The sequence below is a fragment of the Hemicordylus capensis genome, chromosome 15 (assembly GCF_027244095.1).
Source record: "Hemicordylus capensis ecotype Gifberg chromosome 15, rHemCap1.1.pri, whole genome shotgun sequence".
Taxonomy (NCBI): Eukaryota; Metazoa; Chordata; class Lepidosauria; order Squamata; family Cordylidae; genus Hemicordylus; species Hemicordylus capensis.
Window position 1 is genome coordinate 2,515,010 of NC_069671.1, and position 18,116 is coordinate 2,533,125.

At 52.1% G+C, this 18,116-nt stretch overlaps 1 protein-coding gene across 4 annotated transcripts in view; it reads right to left on the reverse strand.

Moving 5' to 3' along the window:
• The window catches only part of EMID1 (EMI domain containing 1), a 60,040-nt gene that overhangs the window by 8,420 nt on the left and 33,504 nt on the right, over nucleotides 1-18,116 (reverse strand). For 2 of the 4 annotated variants that reach the window (XM_053279242.1, XM_053279244.1), the window contains exons 9-15: nucleotides 14,577-14,714; nucleotides 13,604-13,684; nucleotides 11,232-11,275; nucleotides 9,869-9,931; nucleotides 8,610-8,654; nucleotides 7,024-7,068; nucleotides 2,366-2,450 (exon numbers count right to left, since the gene is read on the reverse strand). In XM_053279242.1, coding sequence (XP_053135217.1) covers nucleotides 2,366-2,450; nucleotides 7,024-7,068; nucleotides 8,610-8,654; nucleotides 9,869-9,931; nucleotides 11,232-11,275; nucleotides 13,604-13,684; nucleotides 14,577-14,714 — 501 coding nt within the window. The remainder of the gene's footprint in view (nucleotides 1-2,365; nucleotides 2,451-7,023; nucleotides 7,069-8,609; nucleotides 8,655-9,868; nucleotides 9,932-11,231; nucleotides 11,276-13,603; nucleotides 13,685-14,576; nucleotides 14,715-18,116) is intronic. The other 2 variants (XM_053279243.1, XM_053279241.1) reach the window with 1 other exon arrangement.

The following is an 18,116-nucleotide window of genomic DNA, read 5'->3' on the forward strand; positions in this document are numbered from 1 at the left end:
CTGTTGTTTAGCACATGACTAGATTCCCAAACCCTGACAAATGCCTTTTTGCCATCTGTGCGTTTGCAAAATGCAGGCCATGAAGCATCTTATTTCCTCATTGGACTGCAGGGAACACAATATCCAGTGCCCGGAGGACATGCACAGGTGCTTTCATGCCCACACGAAGGGAAACCTGGAACTTTTCTGAGTCTGTAGGTGTCTCTCTGCAACAATCCTTCCCTGTCCCCAAAGGGGTGGCTTCTCCCCTCCCCTGCTCGGCTGGAAGACGCCTTCTCCACCATCTCCCTCTCTCAGAATGACACAGCCACGATGAGCCCACGGAAACCCAGAGGGGCTTGGAGGTATCCCCTAGAACTCACTTCTTCCAACAACAACAAAACCCCTGCTTAGCCAGCATCTGCAGGATGGAGCCCTTCCAACTGATACAGCAGCTGTGTGGGTGTCCAGGATATCACCATTTTATGGAAATCTCTCCTATGCCCCCTTTATTTTAGGGAGACACACAGTTAGAGAGAGCAGGTACCCTTTCCTAAAGCCAGGTCAAAGCTGATGCCATCAGCTGTGCAAGCGGGAAGATACACAAGAATCTATTTCTAGACCGGACCTGCCTTTGAGGTTTAAAGTCTGTAGAAGATCTGGATCCTATGCAATGCTAAGAGTCAACACCAACTTGATGGCACTTAATCAATCAATCAATCAATGGCACGAGCCACCTAATGGTGCAGCGGGGAAGTAACCTGCCTGGGGAACAAGGCTGCCGGTTCAAATCCCCGCTGGTGTGTTTCCCAGACTATGGGAGACACCTCTATCAGGCAGCAGCGATACAGGAAGATGCTGAAAGGCATCACCTCATACTGAGCGGGAGATGGCAATGGTCAACCCCTCCTGTATTCTACCAAAGATAACCACAGGGCTTTGTGGGCACCACGAGTCGACACCGACTCGATGGCACATCTTTATTTTAAAGCAGTCACATGCCAAGATTGGGTGGGGGGCAGAAGTGCACACTCCCAGGGCTGTTGGAGATTGGGTGGAGCTGGGCTTCAACAGAGGTCCTGCACATCATCTGAAACGGCCCTTTCTATCAAGTATATTGCATATGACCCTTGGGTTTTCTCAAGTTTCATAGATAAATTAATATATACACCAAAATGTTAAAAATGCAAATATATTGATCACTTACACTATATATAGCTATAGAATTTAAGACCTCAGTCCTTAATCCATGGAGCCTGTCGCAAACCCTGGCTTGCATTCCGAATTGGAAAGCAATCTACACGTTTGCTCATGTGAAGTTACTGAGTTACAAGAAACTGGGGAACTGCCATTCATCAGGCAGCTAGAATGGGGAGTCAGTTCAAGCCTGACTATACAAGGTCTGCTTTGATGGGTTCCTCAGACTGAACCAGCGTTTCCCAACCTTGGCTTGCCCATGGTTCACTGCTGGTTATATGCTTGGGTATAAGTGAAACCGGCACTGGCTCCCTAGTAAAGTTGAAGATCTTTTTAAAAACTGCCCCCAGACATTGTCAGACTACAACTCCCATCCTCCCTAGCCAGTGTGTCTGGAGGTGATGGGAGTTGGACTCATCGGTGTCTGGGGACCCAAGGTTTGGAACTCCTGATATGAGCAACATGTGGCTAGTGTAGCCATCTGGACTGCTGTGGACAGTTTCTGTTTGGACCCTGAATTTATCTCTGACCTTGGTCTACTGCTCTGGGCGTTGACTTGGGCCCAATCTGGGCTACGGACTCCCCTCTGGCCCTTCCATTTGACCACTTGCAGGCCATAGGAGCATAGGGAACTGCCATATACTGAGTCAGACCATTGGTCTATCTACGTAGCTCAGTATTGTCTTCACAGACTGGCAGTGGCTTCTCCAAGGTTGCAGGCAGGAGTCTCTCTCAGCCCCATCTTGGAGAAGCCAGAGAGGGAACTTGGAACCTTCTGCTCTTCCCAGAGCGGCTCCATCCCCTGAGGGGAATATCTTGCAGTGCTCACACATCAAGTCTCCCATTCAGATGCAACCAGGGCAGACCCTGCTTAGCTATGGGGACAAGTCATGGTGGCTACCACAAGACCAGCTCTCCTGCAGGGTGCTGACAGTTTGCTGCTCTGGAACTCAGTCCTTCTTTTCTCCCACTTGGCTGAGCAGCCAATGCCCCGATTCCAGAATCGGTGAGCCCAACGCCTGATCCAGTCACAGCAGATCTAAGCTGCAAAAGCAGCCATTTTTCCTGCCCCCCCTCCTCAGGGCTGGCGGGTATATTTGGCATAGCCTCATTCCACCAGCTGTGGTGGCCCCTTTCTTCCCTGAGCCTTCTGGCCTGGGGATGTCTCCTTCTGTCTGTCTCTACTCACCATGCAGGCCAATCATGGTTTCCAAGATTAACACCCTTTCAGCTAAAATCTTCAAAGCCTCGCGGAGCTGGTGTAACCCCTCCCCCTGCAGACGAAAGAGACAGATACAGCTGTGAAGGGGACGCGCGAGCCTGGAGGTGCGGGGTGGGGTGGGGAGGGTGGAGAAAGAAGGGAGGGCAGAAGCAGGGGCTGGCCTTCAGTTCAGCAAAGGTGTGCAATGAACACGGGCTACCACTAGGGGGAGGTGTGCCCAAATTTGACTTAAATTGGATAATTTCCCCATAGGGATCAATGGGAAACTCAAAAAGTTTAATAATTTCAGAATGGCTGGGCAGAAAGTTCTCAAAATTCACATGGAAGCAGCACATGATGGCAGCATCAGGTGTGCACATCTGCAAGGAGTTTAGTCCACCTCTTGATTTTTAATGTGGGTTTAAAAAAAAATCATTTTAAGAATCTGACGAGTGACCAGATTGCCTTGAAAGCCAGCACTCTTAATGCTATCATCATGTAGGAACACCATGTGAAATTTCATAGTCTTCTGCCCAGACATTTAGGAATTATCTTTTTGCATCTCCCATAGATCCCAATGGGGAAATGATCCAATGGGGCCCATGTTCAATTCTTGCATATGGGCCCCTTCAGAGCTGCTTACGCCCTGGGCAGAGGGGCTGCCTGCCTCTCCTTCCAATCCCCCCCCACCTATTCCAGCCATCAGACCCACCCACCCCCAGCTGGGGCAAAGGAGAACAAATGCAAACATCTGGAAGTGGGGCAGGCAGAGTGAGGTGGGGGAGGACGAGGACAATCAATTCCTGCCAGGAAGTGCATCGGGCATTTATGACACATGCAGAGTCCTCCTGGGGAGCAAGCAGACGGAAGCATTCACTTGGTGAGGCTCACGAGGGATCCAGATCACGGGGAGGGTGGCAAGCTAGCAAGGACCCCTAAGCATGCAGCAGACCCCGCTTGCCCCGCCTTTCTTACACTGCTGTGGTTTGCGATTGGACGGGGCCAGTAGCGGCCACCTCTCCGTCAAGACACTGGAGACCTTCCTGAATCATGAGGGCAGATGACATAACCATCCACTGGGTAGGAGACGGGTCCTACTGAATTTCGGGAGCTAGACGCACCCCTAATTTGCAAGTGTGTATTAGAGAAAAACATGGTCGGTGGTGGGGAACTTGATTGCCTACTAAGCCCCAGCTGAGTAGGATTATTTCCCCACCTACCTTGTTCAGAAGCTGGGGACAGGATCCGGGGAGGGCACGCGCGTCCAACCTAGCTGGGACTCGACAGATGAGCCAACTCCCCACTTCCAGGGCATAAATGGAAAAGCGAATGAATGCATAGATGCATGAATCGATTGCCTGGAGGGTCCAGATTCAGCCCTGGGAGCCCTTGGGCCAAATCCATCCTCTGGAATGGAAGGGTGCTTCTAAGCTCCCTATTTGTCAGTCCAAAAGCAAGAGAGGGGCACAGAGGGATGCGTGGCCGGGAGAAAACTCAATTCCGCAAATGGTGCATAGGAGAGGTGAGAAGGTATTGCCTGACCCCCTTCCCCTCAAAGTCTTTCTTCCCACCACCAGGGCGGCATGGGGGCTTTGAGAGAAACAGAGCGCTGCCAACCCCAGCACCATCCTAGGAGGTGTGCACGGAAGCTGGGAAGTGTAGTCCTTCCCAGGGCTTTCCCAACAGAGCCGGCTGGGGGGCGCGTGTGCAGGAATGAACAAGCGCATGCATAGGGTTAGTGACAGGCAGAGGGGCGGCAGGCGGTCACCCGCTGGGTCGCGCGGGCGAAGAGGAGGATGGAAAGACCAGGTCGCCACAGCTGTATCGGTTGCTCATCCCGTCCCCGCTTCACACACACAAAACCAGGAAGAAGGGAGGAGAGGAGTGGGATGCCAAGAAAAACTCCTGCTCTAATACCCAGGAGTCTGTCCCCTCGTTGCAAGCTGCCTTCTACCGAGTCGGACGTGGGTCCATCTAACTCAGTGTTGTCTGCTCTGACTGGCAGCCCTACCTACTGCCCAGGACTGAATCTGTGACCTTCTGTGTGCAAAGCAGATGCTCGACCACTGTGGTGGCTCCCAGCAACACGGCCCAATGGTTTACTGGGCCTGTGCAAAGCTTCCGCTGAAGCCAAATGCTCTGCACAGCTCTCCCGGCACTGGGCAGAGGTGACCATAGTGCTGCACTTTCCTCAGCACCGGTGGGGCTCCTTTAAAGGGAAAAGGAGCCCTCTTGAGCCCTGACACCGTCTTAGAAGGTGCACGCAGAGCCCTGGGAAGTGTTGTCCTTTCTTCATGCTTTCCACCCTGTGGGGAAAGACTACACTTGCCCTGGGAAAGACTACATTTCCCAACTGCACTACACTTGCCCTGGGAAAGACTACACTTCCCAACTGCCTGTATGCACCTTCTAAGGTGGCGTGGGGGCTCTACAGGGCATGGTTTCTCTCAATGTGCCTCTTCCCCCTCATAGCACTGCCCTATGGAACCCATCCCGTGGCTTTCCCTTACTTCTGGCACCTATATTCCCCATGCTTCCTAAGCCTGTGCTCTCCTCTGCCATCCTGAACACCCGCCAGATGAGGGTCCCGGGTCATCAGACTACTGCTCCATCCAGCTCAGGATTGGCCCCCCTGTCCGACAGGCAGTGCTTCTCCAAGACCTCAATCAGAGAGGTCTTTGCCACTGGAGAGCCTTCTTAACAGGAGAAGCCAGGGATTTCTGCGCACAAACCACAAAGCCGCTTTTCCATAAACAAACCAAGCCCCTGCCTTCCACGGAGTGGGTCCATCCTTCTATCTAACTCAGGGGTTCACAGCCTTGGGTCCCCTAATGTTGTTGGACAACAATTCCCAGCATCCTCAGCCAGTGTGGCTGGGGATGGTGGGAGTCGTAGTCCAACATCGGGGTGTCCCTAGGCAGCGAACCTCTGGCCCAGTTCAGAATTGTCTGCTTCGACTAGGCAGTGGCTGTCCGGGGTGTGAGCCGCAGTGGCGCCTGGTTCTCCAGCCAGAGATCCTTATCACTGAAGATGCAAAGGATGCCTCACCGCGAGGCGCTACAGCCTCACCCTGGTCACAGTCTTAGATGAGTGGATGCGCAATGGGTTGATGGATAGGCTTAAGGGCTGGTGTATTAGGATTCGGATTAAGGCAAAAGCAGTCTGGAAGCAGGACAGCATGAAAGGATGGAGAACGCATCTCTGAGTCGTGAGCTCTGGGCCACAGCCTGCATTTGTGGCTGACGGCACCAGAAAAGGGTGGCCTGGGGCATCAGTCGGAGGCCGGTTCGCAGAGCACCAAAGGTCCCTAAAAGACCCTCGTTGCAAGATGGAGCCCTCCTCCAGGGAAGAGGTCCAGCCAGGGTATTGCAACCCCTGAGGTGAGGTGCTCAGTGCTCCCTTGCCCCACGCCCCTCGTGGAGGGCACCCCCTTTCAGAACTGACCCTGGCAAGCTTTGGGGGTGCAGAGGGTTCCGGGCAGGTTGCCAGCAGCCTCCTCCTCTCCTCTCTCTCTCTGTGCTCCTCGCCAGCTTTGCAAACTTGCCCCCCTGCTGGCGCCCCAGTAATCTGCCACCCGAGGCAACCACCTCCCCTCGCCTCATGGAAGGGCCACCCCAGGTCTTGCCATCGCCAGCAAGACTACCATCTTTTTGCTCTGGGACTTCAAGAGTCATACGGCAGGCAGGCAGGCATCCAACTGATGCAGTATTTCCCCTTTGCTGGGATGCTGAATTGGTCTGGGGTGCCACTGATAAAAGGCACAGAGCCTCTGTCTGGGAAACAAAACGTTTGCATCCCTTGCGGCACAGGAACGCAGGAAGTTGCCTTCTACCAAGCCAGACCGTTGGTCTCCCTGACTCAGCAGTCTCTACCCCAGGCCTGCTCAGGGGACACTTCCTGCTTGCTACTACAAGACCAGCAATCCTCCATGAGGAGGGCAAAAGTGAACCCTTTTGTAGGCCCATCCAGGGCTGGGTTCAGGAGGGCCAATATTTTAAGGGGGTCAATAAAGCGGCTGCATTATCTGTGGGAAACAGGTCTCAAGAGCTCTTGCAACTTTGCAGAGGATGCCGAGACTGGGGTTGCCAACTGATCAGAAAAAGAAAAAAAAACCCAGCCTGGCCTGCTGCTCTGCCTTGAGCAGCCGTTTCTGCGGCAGATATCAGCAGGCGTCACTCTTGCACAGCATCACAGGAGAGACAAAATTGCTCACAGTTGCTGAAAAGCACAGCTACAGCAGCCAACTGGAAAGCTGGCGATCCTAACAGGACTGCCGCTCTGGGGGTCATGCAGGAGCGTCTCCTCCCCGCACCTCCTCACGGAGGGAGTCCTCACATTCTGAAAGCTCAGGTGGCATTTGCAACCTTGGTGTGTTTTCTGCCATGGCGCAAGGCAAACAGGGAATGTTTTAGGGCAGCTCGCACAATCAACGTTAGGCTAGGAGAAGCCACAATCCATTGTGGCAGGGGATGATGGGAGTTGTAGTTCAACAACAGCTGGGGAGCCAAGGTTGCTAACCCCTGGAATGCAGGGGGGGATTACCTTTTGAATTTGGGCTGTTGGGTGTGGAAGTGGCTGGGGACCGTTGGGTGTGGGGGGGATGGAGGGAAAAAGAAAAAGTGAGGATGTTACTCCCCACAGCTTACCCAGCTGCCCTTCTCGCCCGGTTCACCCTTGGGGCCTGGCTCCCCCTGAAACGGAAGAGAGATGTCATTACAGCAGGGCTTCTCAACCTGGGGTCCCCAGACGTCATCGGACTACAACTCCCATCACTCCAGCCACAAGGGTCATGGTGGCTGGGGGTGATGGGAGTGGTAGCCCAACAATATCTGGGGACCAGGTTGAGAAGCCGTACCCTGCGGGTTAGAAACAGGAGACGGCATGTGCTCTAATGCACGTGAGAAGCACTAGGGATCTGCAAATCGATCCGAATGCAAATTGATCCAACTCGAATCTGGGTGGACTCGAACATGGGTGCTTTTGAGTGATTCAAAATGCCCTTAAAAGGGCAATTCGAATTGAATTTGAAATGCATTTTTGAAATCTGATTTGAATTCGATTCAAGAGCCCTTTAAAAAAACCTTTAAAAAACCCTTCAGCCCCGCTAACCGGTTTTAAAAGGCACCAAAACAGGGTCAAATTTTCAGACCGAATTCAAATCTGATTCTAATTCAAAACAAGTTTTCGGAATTCGATTTGAATTGGAAGCAAATCAAAAAAATCAGCCTTGTGCACCTCTCTAATAAGCACATCATGAGAAAAGCACAGTTTAACGGTGAGCAAAGTGAGAGCAAAGAGGGCTGGCCCAGGGGTGGGGGTGGGGGGCAACATTCCTTTCCGGGGGTGGGCAGTGGCGTTGCTTCAGCTCTGGAGATGCCTTGAGCGGGGAAAAAGGGAAGAGCCCGCCTGTGCTTTTGGAGGAGGCTCACAGATGCAGCTCGGGGCCAAATCAGATGTGGCTTTAAAGTCACGTCATTGACCATTGCTTGGTTTTCCATAAATAGCTTGTGGAGACATCCGGATCATGGTGGGAACAGAGAGCCTTTCATTCTTCTCCCCTGTGCAGTGCCAGTTCATAGGAAGGTAGGAAGCTGCCATCTACTGAGTCAGACCCTTGGTCCATCTAGCTCAGGATTGTCTACACAGACTGGCAGCGGCTTCTCCAGGGTTGCAGGCAGGAGTCTCTCTCTCAGCCCTATCTTGGAGATGCTGCCAGGGAGGGAACTGGGAACCTTCTGTATTCAAGCAGGCAGATGCTCTTCCCAGAGCAGCTCCATCCCCTAAGGAGAATATCTTATAGTACTCACATGTAGTCTCCCATGCAAATGAAAACCAGGTTGGACCTGGGGACAATCTGTGTTTGCTCCCGCAAGGCCAGCTCTCCTTCCACGTGTGCATGTGTGTGAATTTACACAAGCACAGCAGTAACTTAAAATGTGCCTGGGACAGCAAAAAATCTGGGTCCCACCCTGGGGAAAATGCCAGATTTGGGGTGCTGTCTCGAGTGGGAGAATGGAAGAGAGTGCACGGTATCCCATGGGGAAGAGACCTCCAAGACACTCTTCGGTGCGAGTCACACTGAACTGTAGGTTTCATGGAGGCTTGTGCAGGAAAACCTCCCTATGGGATGATGGCCCTCACTCATTAGTAACAGGGGAAAACCTGGAGACACGTCAGCATCTTTTGTGCCCGCTCTGGCAGGCTTCTCCCCCTCCCCACCTCTTCCACTTACACGCTCTCCATCCAGACCTCTGTGGCCAGGATATCCTTGTGGTCCCTGGAGAAGAGAATAAGGAAGCAAAACGTCAGTCTGTGCTCTCTATATTCTTCTCTTTCCTCTCTGGCCTCCCTCCTTTTTGCCTGTGTGAACATTGGTTCAAAAATAACTCATATTTAATGGTCAAAACACCTGCCAGTTTAAGACCAGATTGAAGGCTCTCTCATTTTAGCTCAAGTGTCACAAAGCCAGAGAACTGGAGTCTGATGCCTTCATAGATGTGCCACCTAAGGAAGCTGCCTTATACTGAGTCAGACCATTGGTCCATCTAGCTCTGTATTGTCTACACAGACTGGCAGCAGCTTCTCCAAGGCTGCAGGCAGGAATCTCTCTCAGCCCCATCTTGGGAGGGAACTTAGCACCTTCTGCATGCAAGCAGGCAGGCAGGCGCTCTTCCCAGAGCAGCCCCATCTCCGAAGGGGAATATCTTACCGTACTCACATATAGACTCCCATTCAAATGTTGTGCAATGCGTAATGTTGTATAATGTGTAATTTTGGTTGTGTAATGAGTAATGTTGTGCAATGTCACCAAATGTGCTCGCTTACAACTTGGCCTCAAGGGAACCCCCACGTTTCCTTGGCCTTTGAGGCCCAAATCAAGATTTTTTTAAAATCAGCATTTGAAAGAAGAGGAAAATAACACACCTGTCTAAAAAATGGACCAAAAAAGGCCAATGTGTCAAGTTTCCACACTTTTTAACTTGCTGTAGCTGTGGCAGTTTTGATCAGACCTCCTCGAGATTCAGCATAAGCGTAGACCTCCTCAAGTACATCAAGCATGCCAAATTTCAAGCAATTAGCTTATAAACTGTCATATGTATAAGCAATAGAACCTTGAGGCTTGTAACGGTGGAACTTTTTTCTTTTTTACTACTTGTCTTCACTAAAGGTGCACTCGCACGCCCCTTTCATAATTTCAGTGCTGGACAAAGGAAGTTGCTTGTACTGTGCCCATCTAGCTCAGGATTGTCTACACTGACTGGCAGCAGCTCAAGCCAGCAGCACTGGCTGGCAGCAGTTTCAGATGGTCTTCCCTAGCCCTACCTAGAAATGCTGGGGATCGAACCCAGGACATTCTGCATACAAAGCAGATGCTCGACCACACAGCCGTGGCCCATCACCATCTTGAGGATAAACTGCAAAGCTCCTGCTGGATATTGCATCCACACCCACCCCTACAGCCAGGTCAGAGGTACGAATGTGCATACTCACCCTTTCTCCTTTCCCCCCAGGGGTACCTGCTGCCCCGTCCACACCTGGCATTCCGGGAGCTCCCTGAAACAAACCACAATTTCATGATCAGGCATGAAAGGGTCTCTGCACCCAAGACCCTTTGCATTCTTTTTTGAATGCACCCTGCTCATGCCCCACTGGGAATTTTAACCCCTCAGGCCTGGTACCAAGCCCGATGTCCTTTTCATCTGAGAGATCACTGGTCTGTTGATTTGCTCTTCAAGATCACTGGCCTGTCAAATTCTCACCCCTATCGCTACACTTTTCCACGCTGTTGCTCTGTTCTTATTTATCGGGGTTTTTCATTTTGTCTTTAAGATTGGCTTGCAGACTGCTCCTGGGCCCCCTTTCAGGCTGGAGAGCAGCCTCCTAAATCTTCTGGATCTGGGGCTCCGAAGGTGGGATCCCCAGATGTAGCTGGATTGAAATCCCCTTCCAGCCTCTGGCCATTATGGCTGGGAGCGAGGGGAGAATGGCAGTTGACCATAACAAAGGCAGAAGCCAGATGCATTTATCTTCATGTCATTATAATAGTCCGGGCCCACAAATGTTGGCTGTCTCATAGGAAGCTGCCATATACAGAGTCAGACCATTGGTCTATGTAGCTCAGTATCGTCAACCCAGACTGGCAGCAGCTCCTCCAAGCTTTCAGGCAGGAGTCTCTCTCAGCCCTATCTTGGAGATGCTGCCAGGGAGGGGACTTGGAACATTCTGCATGCAAGCAGGCAGGTGCTCCTCCCATTGTGGCTCCATCCCCCTAAGGGGAATATCTTGCAGTGCACACTCATGTAGTCTCCCATTCAAATGCAAACCTGCTTAGCAAAAGGGACAATGCCTGCTTGCTACCACAAGAGCAGCTGTGAATGCTCCTGTGATTTTTGGCAACAGGCCACCCTGACAGAGATGGAAATCGGGTTTACCTTGTTGATTACCTTGTTGTACTTACACCCCTTCTTTATCCCTATCCCCAAACAATTTAGGGTAAAAATTGCAATCATTTTTGCACAGAGGAAAAGGCTAATAGGGTTAGACAATGAACAAACTCTCTCCATGGAGTAAACTTTGGGGGAAATTTCTGCCAATTGCTGGTCTTGTGGTAGCAAGCATGAATTGTCCCCTTTGCTAAGCAGGGTCCACCCTGGTTTGCATTTGAATGGGAGACTCCATGTGTGAGCACTGACAGATTTTCTCAGAGAAGAGCATAGGTCTCAAGTTCCCTCCCTGGCAGCATCTCCAAGACAGGGCTGGGAGAGACTCCTTCCAAAATTTCAACTGGAACTGGCCAGTATCCACTGCTGCTGCCACCATCCATGTCTCCTCCCCAGGGATTTGGCATACTTACATCACGTCCAGGTGGTCCTGGCATTCCCATTGGCCCTGGGGGACCTGGAGGGAGAAAGGCACTTTTTTACACCCCTGCTGAGGAGGAGGAGGAGAAGAGAGAAAAGAAGAAGAAGGAGAAGGAGAAGGAGGAGAAGGAGAAGGAAAGGAAAAAAGAGAGAAAAAGAAAGAGCAAGCCAACAGGAAGGATACTGAGGCAAAGAAAGGAGGAAAGAAAGAAACTCAACTTTTACCTACAGCAAAATTTTAAGGTGATTTTTTTTTGGTTCCCTGCTTGTGAGGAGCAGCCAAGGAATGTTGAGGGAAGGCCTAAAGAGTTTTTAGAGTCCCCACCACCACCACCACACCTCTACACCTGACCCTATCCAAGCTCCATGGACCGCCAGCTCCTTTCTCACCAAGAAATTGCAATGACCACACACTACCACCAGAGGCCACAAGAAGGCCAGTTATTGAACGGAGCAGCCAACAGGCCAGCATTGTGCTTTCAAGGCTCCTTCCACTTCCACCCACCTAGGTTTTTTCTGTGTTGTCTGATGGATATTAGACACCAGGAGGTCATCGTAAATCCAGAGACCTGTTCCTGTTGAGTAAATGCAGGCATAGCCAGCATCTATGTTTTAAGGGAGTCATCTCAAATGCAGAGTCGTCTTCGACTCAGGTAAATAATACGACAAAGCGTAGCTGATCCTGACGGGGCTGCTTGGATCTACTAAGGCAGGGATCCCAAACCCAAACGTTGTTGGACCACAACTCACATCACCCCCCGTCACAATCCCATCCTACGTCATATCTACTACATACATTATAATATCTTGGGGCCAGAAGGGGCTCCTTGAGGTCTTATAGTTCAACCCCCAGCTCAGTGAAGGAACTGGGGATGCTGGTGAACTTTGAGAGGTCCGGGTTTGCAGATGAGGTAGGGGTGGGGAAGGAACGCAAGCTCACCCCCGAGCTGGGCTCTTAGACCTCCTAGACTCTCTCACAGACTCGGAATCCCTCAAATCCGTCTGCCCCCACACTTCCCCCCACACCTACCCCCACACTGCCCCAACCCCCAGGTTTAGTAGGCAGGTGAGACCAGCCATCTCCTCCAACTCATAAGCACATATGTACAGCCCTGCTGGATCAGGCCCAAGAAAGCCCATCTAGTCCAGCATCCTGTTTCACACAGTGGCCCACTGGATGCCGCTGGAAGCCTGCAGGCAGGAGTTGAGGGCAAGCCCTCTCTCCTGCTGTGACTCCCCTGCAACTGGGACTCAGAGGCATCCTGCTGCCTTGGAGGCTGGAGGGGGCCCACAGCCCGACTAGTAGCCATTGATAGACCTCTCCTCAATGAAGTCTTCCAAACCCCTCTTCAAGCCATCCAAACTAGTAGCCAACAGAGAATTCCACAAGTTGATTACGCATTGTGTGGAAAAAAATACTTCCGTTCGTTGGTCCTAAATTTCCTGGCAATCAACTTCATGGGATGACCCCGGATTCTAGTGTTATGTGAGAGGGAGAAGAATTTCTCTCTCTCCACACCATGCATGATTTTATAGACCTCTATCACGTCTCCCCACAGTCGTCTTTTTTCTAAGCTAAGAATCCCCACGTGCTGTAGCCTTGCCTTTTAAGGAAGGTGCTCCAAGCCCCTGATCATCTGACTCAGTTTATGGCAGCTTCCTGTGTTCCTGCCCTCTTCTGCACCTTCTCCAGTTCTACAATGTCCTTCTTTAGATGTGGTGACCAGAATTGTACGCAGTACTCCAGGTGTGGCCGCACCATCGTTTTGTATAAGAACATGATGTTAGCCGTTTTATTTTCAGTCCCCTTCCTAATGATGCCTAGCATGGAATCGGCCTTTTTCGCAGCTGCCGTGCACTGAGTCGACATTTTCACTGTGTTGTCCACCACGACCCCAAGACCCCTCTCCTGGGTCAGTCACCGACAGCTCAGATCCCATCAACTGCCCCTTGGTCCCAGGGGCAAGGGCAATCCAAAAAGAAAATGGCGTGTGTGTGTGTGTTGGGGAGCGGTTTCAGTGATGGGGGGCAGGCATTCATCCAGGACTCACCCACACAGCTCAGACCACACTCCTGCTGGCAGGGGTTTTCCCTTTTCATCTCTAAAACATCACTGAATTGTGCACACACACCCAAATTTTCATCACTTGTGAATGGGATGGTGTTACAGGTCAGCCTTATTCAGAAATTCTCCCTTTTGTTAGCCCTGCGTCCAAGTGATTTTGTGCAGCATCTCAGAATGCTAGAGTTTCCCCCCCGCCCCAGAAAATAATCTCTTCCTATTCATTCTATACATGCTGATTATCCATTATTAGCAGTAAGTTCCCTTCACTTCCCCGAAGAAGTGTTAAGGCAAGACACTTACCAACCGGTCCAGGGAGCCCTGGGGGTCCAGCTGGCCCCGTGATACCTGCTTCGATAAAGGTGTTGGACAAAAGAGGGTCCCCTGAGACAGAGAGCAGAGAAAGGTCAGGGTGCGTAGCTTGACCTGGTGGAAACCAGACATAGATGGGAAAGGGAGTCCTTGAGCCCAGGAATCCAGGACAGCATGCTGTTATGAGTCCAGGCTAGTAGCCATACACCTAGGGCAATTTACAGGGGAGAAGGACTAGCTTGCCCAAACGTTGCTGCTCCACAGCGCCGCCCTGAGAAGTGGCAGGAAGGGGAACTGCAGCCAACCCAGGAAAACTCTTATCAAGTCCCTGCTGGCCCTTTATAAACTCTCCTAGAGTTGAATCCCCAATTCGCACTAGGGCATCGCCCAAGGTGGCACAGGCCACACACCCTGACGATGCTGATGTCCCCTGATGTCAGCGTCAGTGGGAGGTGCCAGCCCCACCTTCTTTGTGCAGAGCTTTGTCCGGAAGGTTAAACAGCCAGGGAAATCACTGGAGATCTATCAGTGGATCCCGCTCTATTTCTGCTTGCTTTTGCACTGAAGCCCTTCCCCCACAGAACTTGGAGTTCCTTCCTAGTGTCCTCTGGACACCTTACGCAATGCTCACAGTGCCACTCGCTGGCCAGCTCTTGCATACTGAGAAGAACCCACCCTTTCCCCCAGTAACCACAAAAGAGAACATGAAAAAGGGCGGGTTCTCCTCAGAATGCAAAATCTAGCCAGCAGGTGGCGCTGTGAAAAGAGTGCAAGATCTCTGCTCAGTGTACTGAGGCTAAGATCATGCTAGGAAATAGAGTAGAAGTTTGCAGCCGTGTGTGGGAGGGGAGAAAGTTCACGTTGGGGACCTTTGCTAAAGTTCTGGGTATCCCACACTTCCTTGCCATATGAAAGTGGCCATTAAGAAGCTGAGGGCCCCTCTCTTTTCCATACGGTGACTTACCTTGGTCTGGGAGCTGCGATACCTTTGGCCCTACAGGAGCTGGGGGCCCTGGTGGGCCCGGGGGTCCTGGGAGACCCTTCTCTCCAGGGAAGCCTCGTGTGCCATCCCGCCCTGGAGGACCCGGAGGGCCTGCGGGACCTGGAAGAGGACAAAGCCAGGGATAAGAAGTGAGCCAAGAAAGGCTGTAACTGAGGGGCAGAGATGATCTGAGCGGATCCTCAGGCAGGGTCGTGGGGATATCATGATCTGGCAAGAGTGCCAGAAAAGCCAAGGATGAAGCTGCCAGTGCAGAACTCAGATGCCTAAAACCCTCGGCTTTCGCTGTGTACAAAATCAGAAGTCCTGAGCCTGTATGGCTGCAAAACGAGGAGTGAAAGTATACAGGGACTCCTTGCTGAGGTCCCAGAAGCCAGGGAGAGGGCTGGGAAAGTTTTTAATAGCCGTGGGCCAAGCGCCAATGTCACTGCCTCTGCTGTGACCTCCAGAACCAAGGATGCAGACACCGAGGAAGGCAGAACAAATTCTGCAAAATAAGAACACTCCGGCATATTTGCTTTATTGATAGGGGCTGCAGAATTTTGCTTTTCTTAGCGCAGATTTTGGGGTGTCTGGAATATTCTCGGAGGTTGGACGACAGAGAGGAGAGCTGGTCTGGTGGTAGCAAGCATGACTTGTCCCCTTTGCTAAGCAGGGTCCACCCTGGTTGCATTTGAATGGGAGACTAGACATGTGAGCACTGCAAGATCTCCCCCTCATGGGATGGGGCCGCTCTGGGAAGAGCAGAAGGGTCCAAGTTTCCTCCCTGGCAGCATTTCCAAGAGAGGGCTGAGCGAGACTCCTGTCTGCAACCTTGGAGAAGCTGCTGCCAGTCTGTGAAGACCATACTGAGCTAGATGGACTCGGTAAAAGGCATGACAACTAATGGAACCTGCATGTTCAAGGGCAGTGTACCGCTGACTAGCTGTCCCTGGGGGACAAAAGGCAAAGGGGAATGGTTTCGTGCGCCTGGCCACCGTTGGGAACAGGACGGCTGGCCAGAAAGGTCCTCTGCCTTGCTCCGGAGCAGGGAGACTCTTCTTCTGTTCTTAGGAGGCGCCGGATTTAGAGGCAAGTTTTGGCACGGAGAGCCTTGCAGCTGAAGACCAGGAGCGGGTGGAGAGGGAGAGAAGAAGGGAACTGGGGGTCGGGGGGGGGAAGTCTTTTGGCAGAGCCAGGCCTTCCCACACATTCCCCCAGCAATCCAGGGAGGTCCAGAAATTATAATAAAGAAGTGGTGGGACCCGAGAGGGGAGGGCAGAGAGTGGGGGTGGGGAGGAGGGCTAATGGGATCTGGGCAGCGGGAGGGAGGAGCCAGCAGCTGAAAGCTTTGCTCCAAAGGACCAGCAGCGGCTTCTCCGGGACGCCTTCCAAGCCCAATAAACATTAAGCAGACCCACAGAGACGGCAGGCAGACGGGCTGCCAAAAACAATCACAGCTCCACATGAGCTCTGTTCCCTGCCCCAGTTTGCATGGGGGGGGGCAGCCTGAGCCCTCCTCCACGCCCCCAGCAAGCCAATCCCCAGCCTGGGGAGTCCATCAGTGGCCTCAGGTCTACTTTGTTTCCTCGAATCAAAAGGAGAGGTGCGCTTGCTTCGCTCTGGCATTCGGAAACTTTTGCTTTGAAGAGCGTCTCCGGAATGAGAACGGCCCGTCCTCGGAGGCCCCTACTCTGCGTGGCTCTGCATGCATCGCTGCTCTCAGCGTCCTCCTGATCGCAGGCACGTCCTGAGCAACCCACGTTAGTCCACTGCAGGACCTTAGAGCTGGTTGGGGCAGAAGAGAGAGCGCCCAACGTATCAGATGCCCAAAGCAGCGACTCAGAGTGCAATGCAAAGGGTCTCCAAAGCCAGCCAATGTAGGACTGACAAAAGGAAGTACTTCCCCCCGCCATGCATCATTAGTCTATGGAATCCTCTGCCACTTGATGAGGGGATGGCCCTCATCATGGCTTGGATGGTTTTAAGTGAGGCATAGATTTGTCTTCCATGAATTTTTGTATCAGTGGCTACTTGTCTTGATGGCTATGGGCCGTCTCCAGCCTCAGAGACAAGATGCCTCTAAATACCGATTGCAGGGGAGCAACAGCAGGAGAGAGGGCATGCCCCTTTCACCTCTTGCCAGTGGGCTTCTCAGAGGCACCTGGTGGGCCATGGTGTGAAACAGGATGTTGGATTGGATGGGCCTCCTCGGGCCTGATCCAGCAGGGCTGCTCTTATGAAGGCATCCTTCCAGGATTGGTAAATTCTGGGCATGATTGAATGATGCAGTAGCAGCCCCCCTCCCCCTCCCTCATACACACACAGCCTAGTCACATGTGACTTTGTAGACCTATGCATGTTTTTGTTTTCAGGGGCGGCCCTTTCATGAGGCATGGTGAGGCAGCTACCTCAGGCGGCAGATCATTGGAGTGCCAGCAGGGTGGCAATATGCATGCACGTGTGTACACACACACACACATGCTCTTCACACATCACATTGCAGACCTGTGCGTGTTTCCAAATCCCTTTCGCAGCCTCCCCTCTGCAGACAGGAGATATGCCCTTTAAGTGCTATGAATCTATTCTTGCTCCAGCAGAGCGGCTGATACTTTAGGCTCTCAAGAGCCTCTGACAGAGCCCCAGATAACAGGCCTTGAAGCAGCCATCAAGTTCAGAGCTTTGAAAGTGCACCGCCAACCACAAATAGTTCAGCCAGGACAGAGGTGAGGTGGCAGACAGAAGAGCGGGCCACTTTAAAGGAAGGTGCTGAAAGGTGACCAGCCACATGTCACTGGGGGGAACCAGATGAGGACAACTGCCAAGAAACACAGCAGCAGCCGCAAGAGAGACACGTTAGGGTTTAACAAAGGCTACAGCTCTGTGCTTTTTAGGGATGTGCAAAAAATCGGACCGAATCAATTCGAATCGAATGACTCAGAACTGCTTGCATGGAATGGGATTTGTTCTAATCGGTTCGAATTTGCCTGAACTTGAGTCAAATTTAGATCCAATTTGAGTGAATTAGATTCAAGTTCAGGCAGATTTGAATCGATTCGAACCCGAATCGGTTCGGTCAATTTTTTTTTTTGCACATCCCTAAAATGCACAGAGCTGCCGCCTTGAAGTGTTGTTCGCACTGCTTCACATCCCTAGTGCATTTCCTATGCCAGGGCTCCACACTGTAAGGCCTGGAGGCCAGTGGTGACACCACCACCCCATCAGTCCTGAGTACACCTCCCTGACTAATTGTTTGCTGGGCCTGTGTGGAGCTTCAGTCAAAGCTGAGTCCTCTGCACAGTCCCTCTGGCAACATGAGGAGACGGTCATATGCACCATGCAGTGCAGTGCCCAGTTCTGAGTGGGGGGGGGGCTCCTTCAAGGGAAACCTACCCCTCTTGAGCCCCTACACCATCCTGGAAGGCCTGCACAGAGTGCTGGGAGCCCTTCCCAGAGCTTTCCACATACAGTTCTTAAGATAGAGTTCCATTTCTCTTAAAGGGCCTTCCCAGCACTGCAAAACAC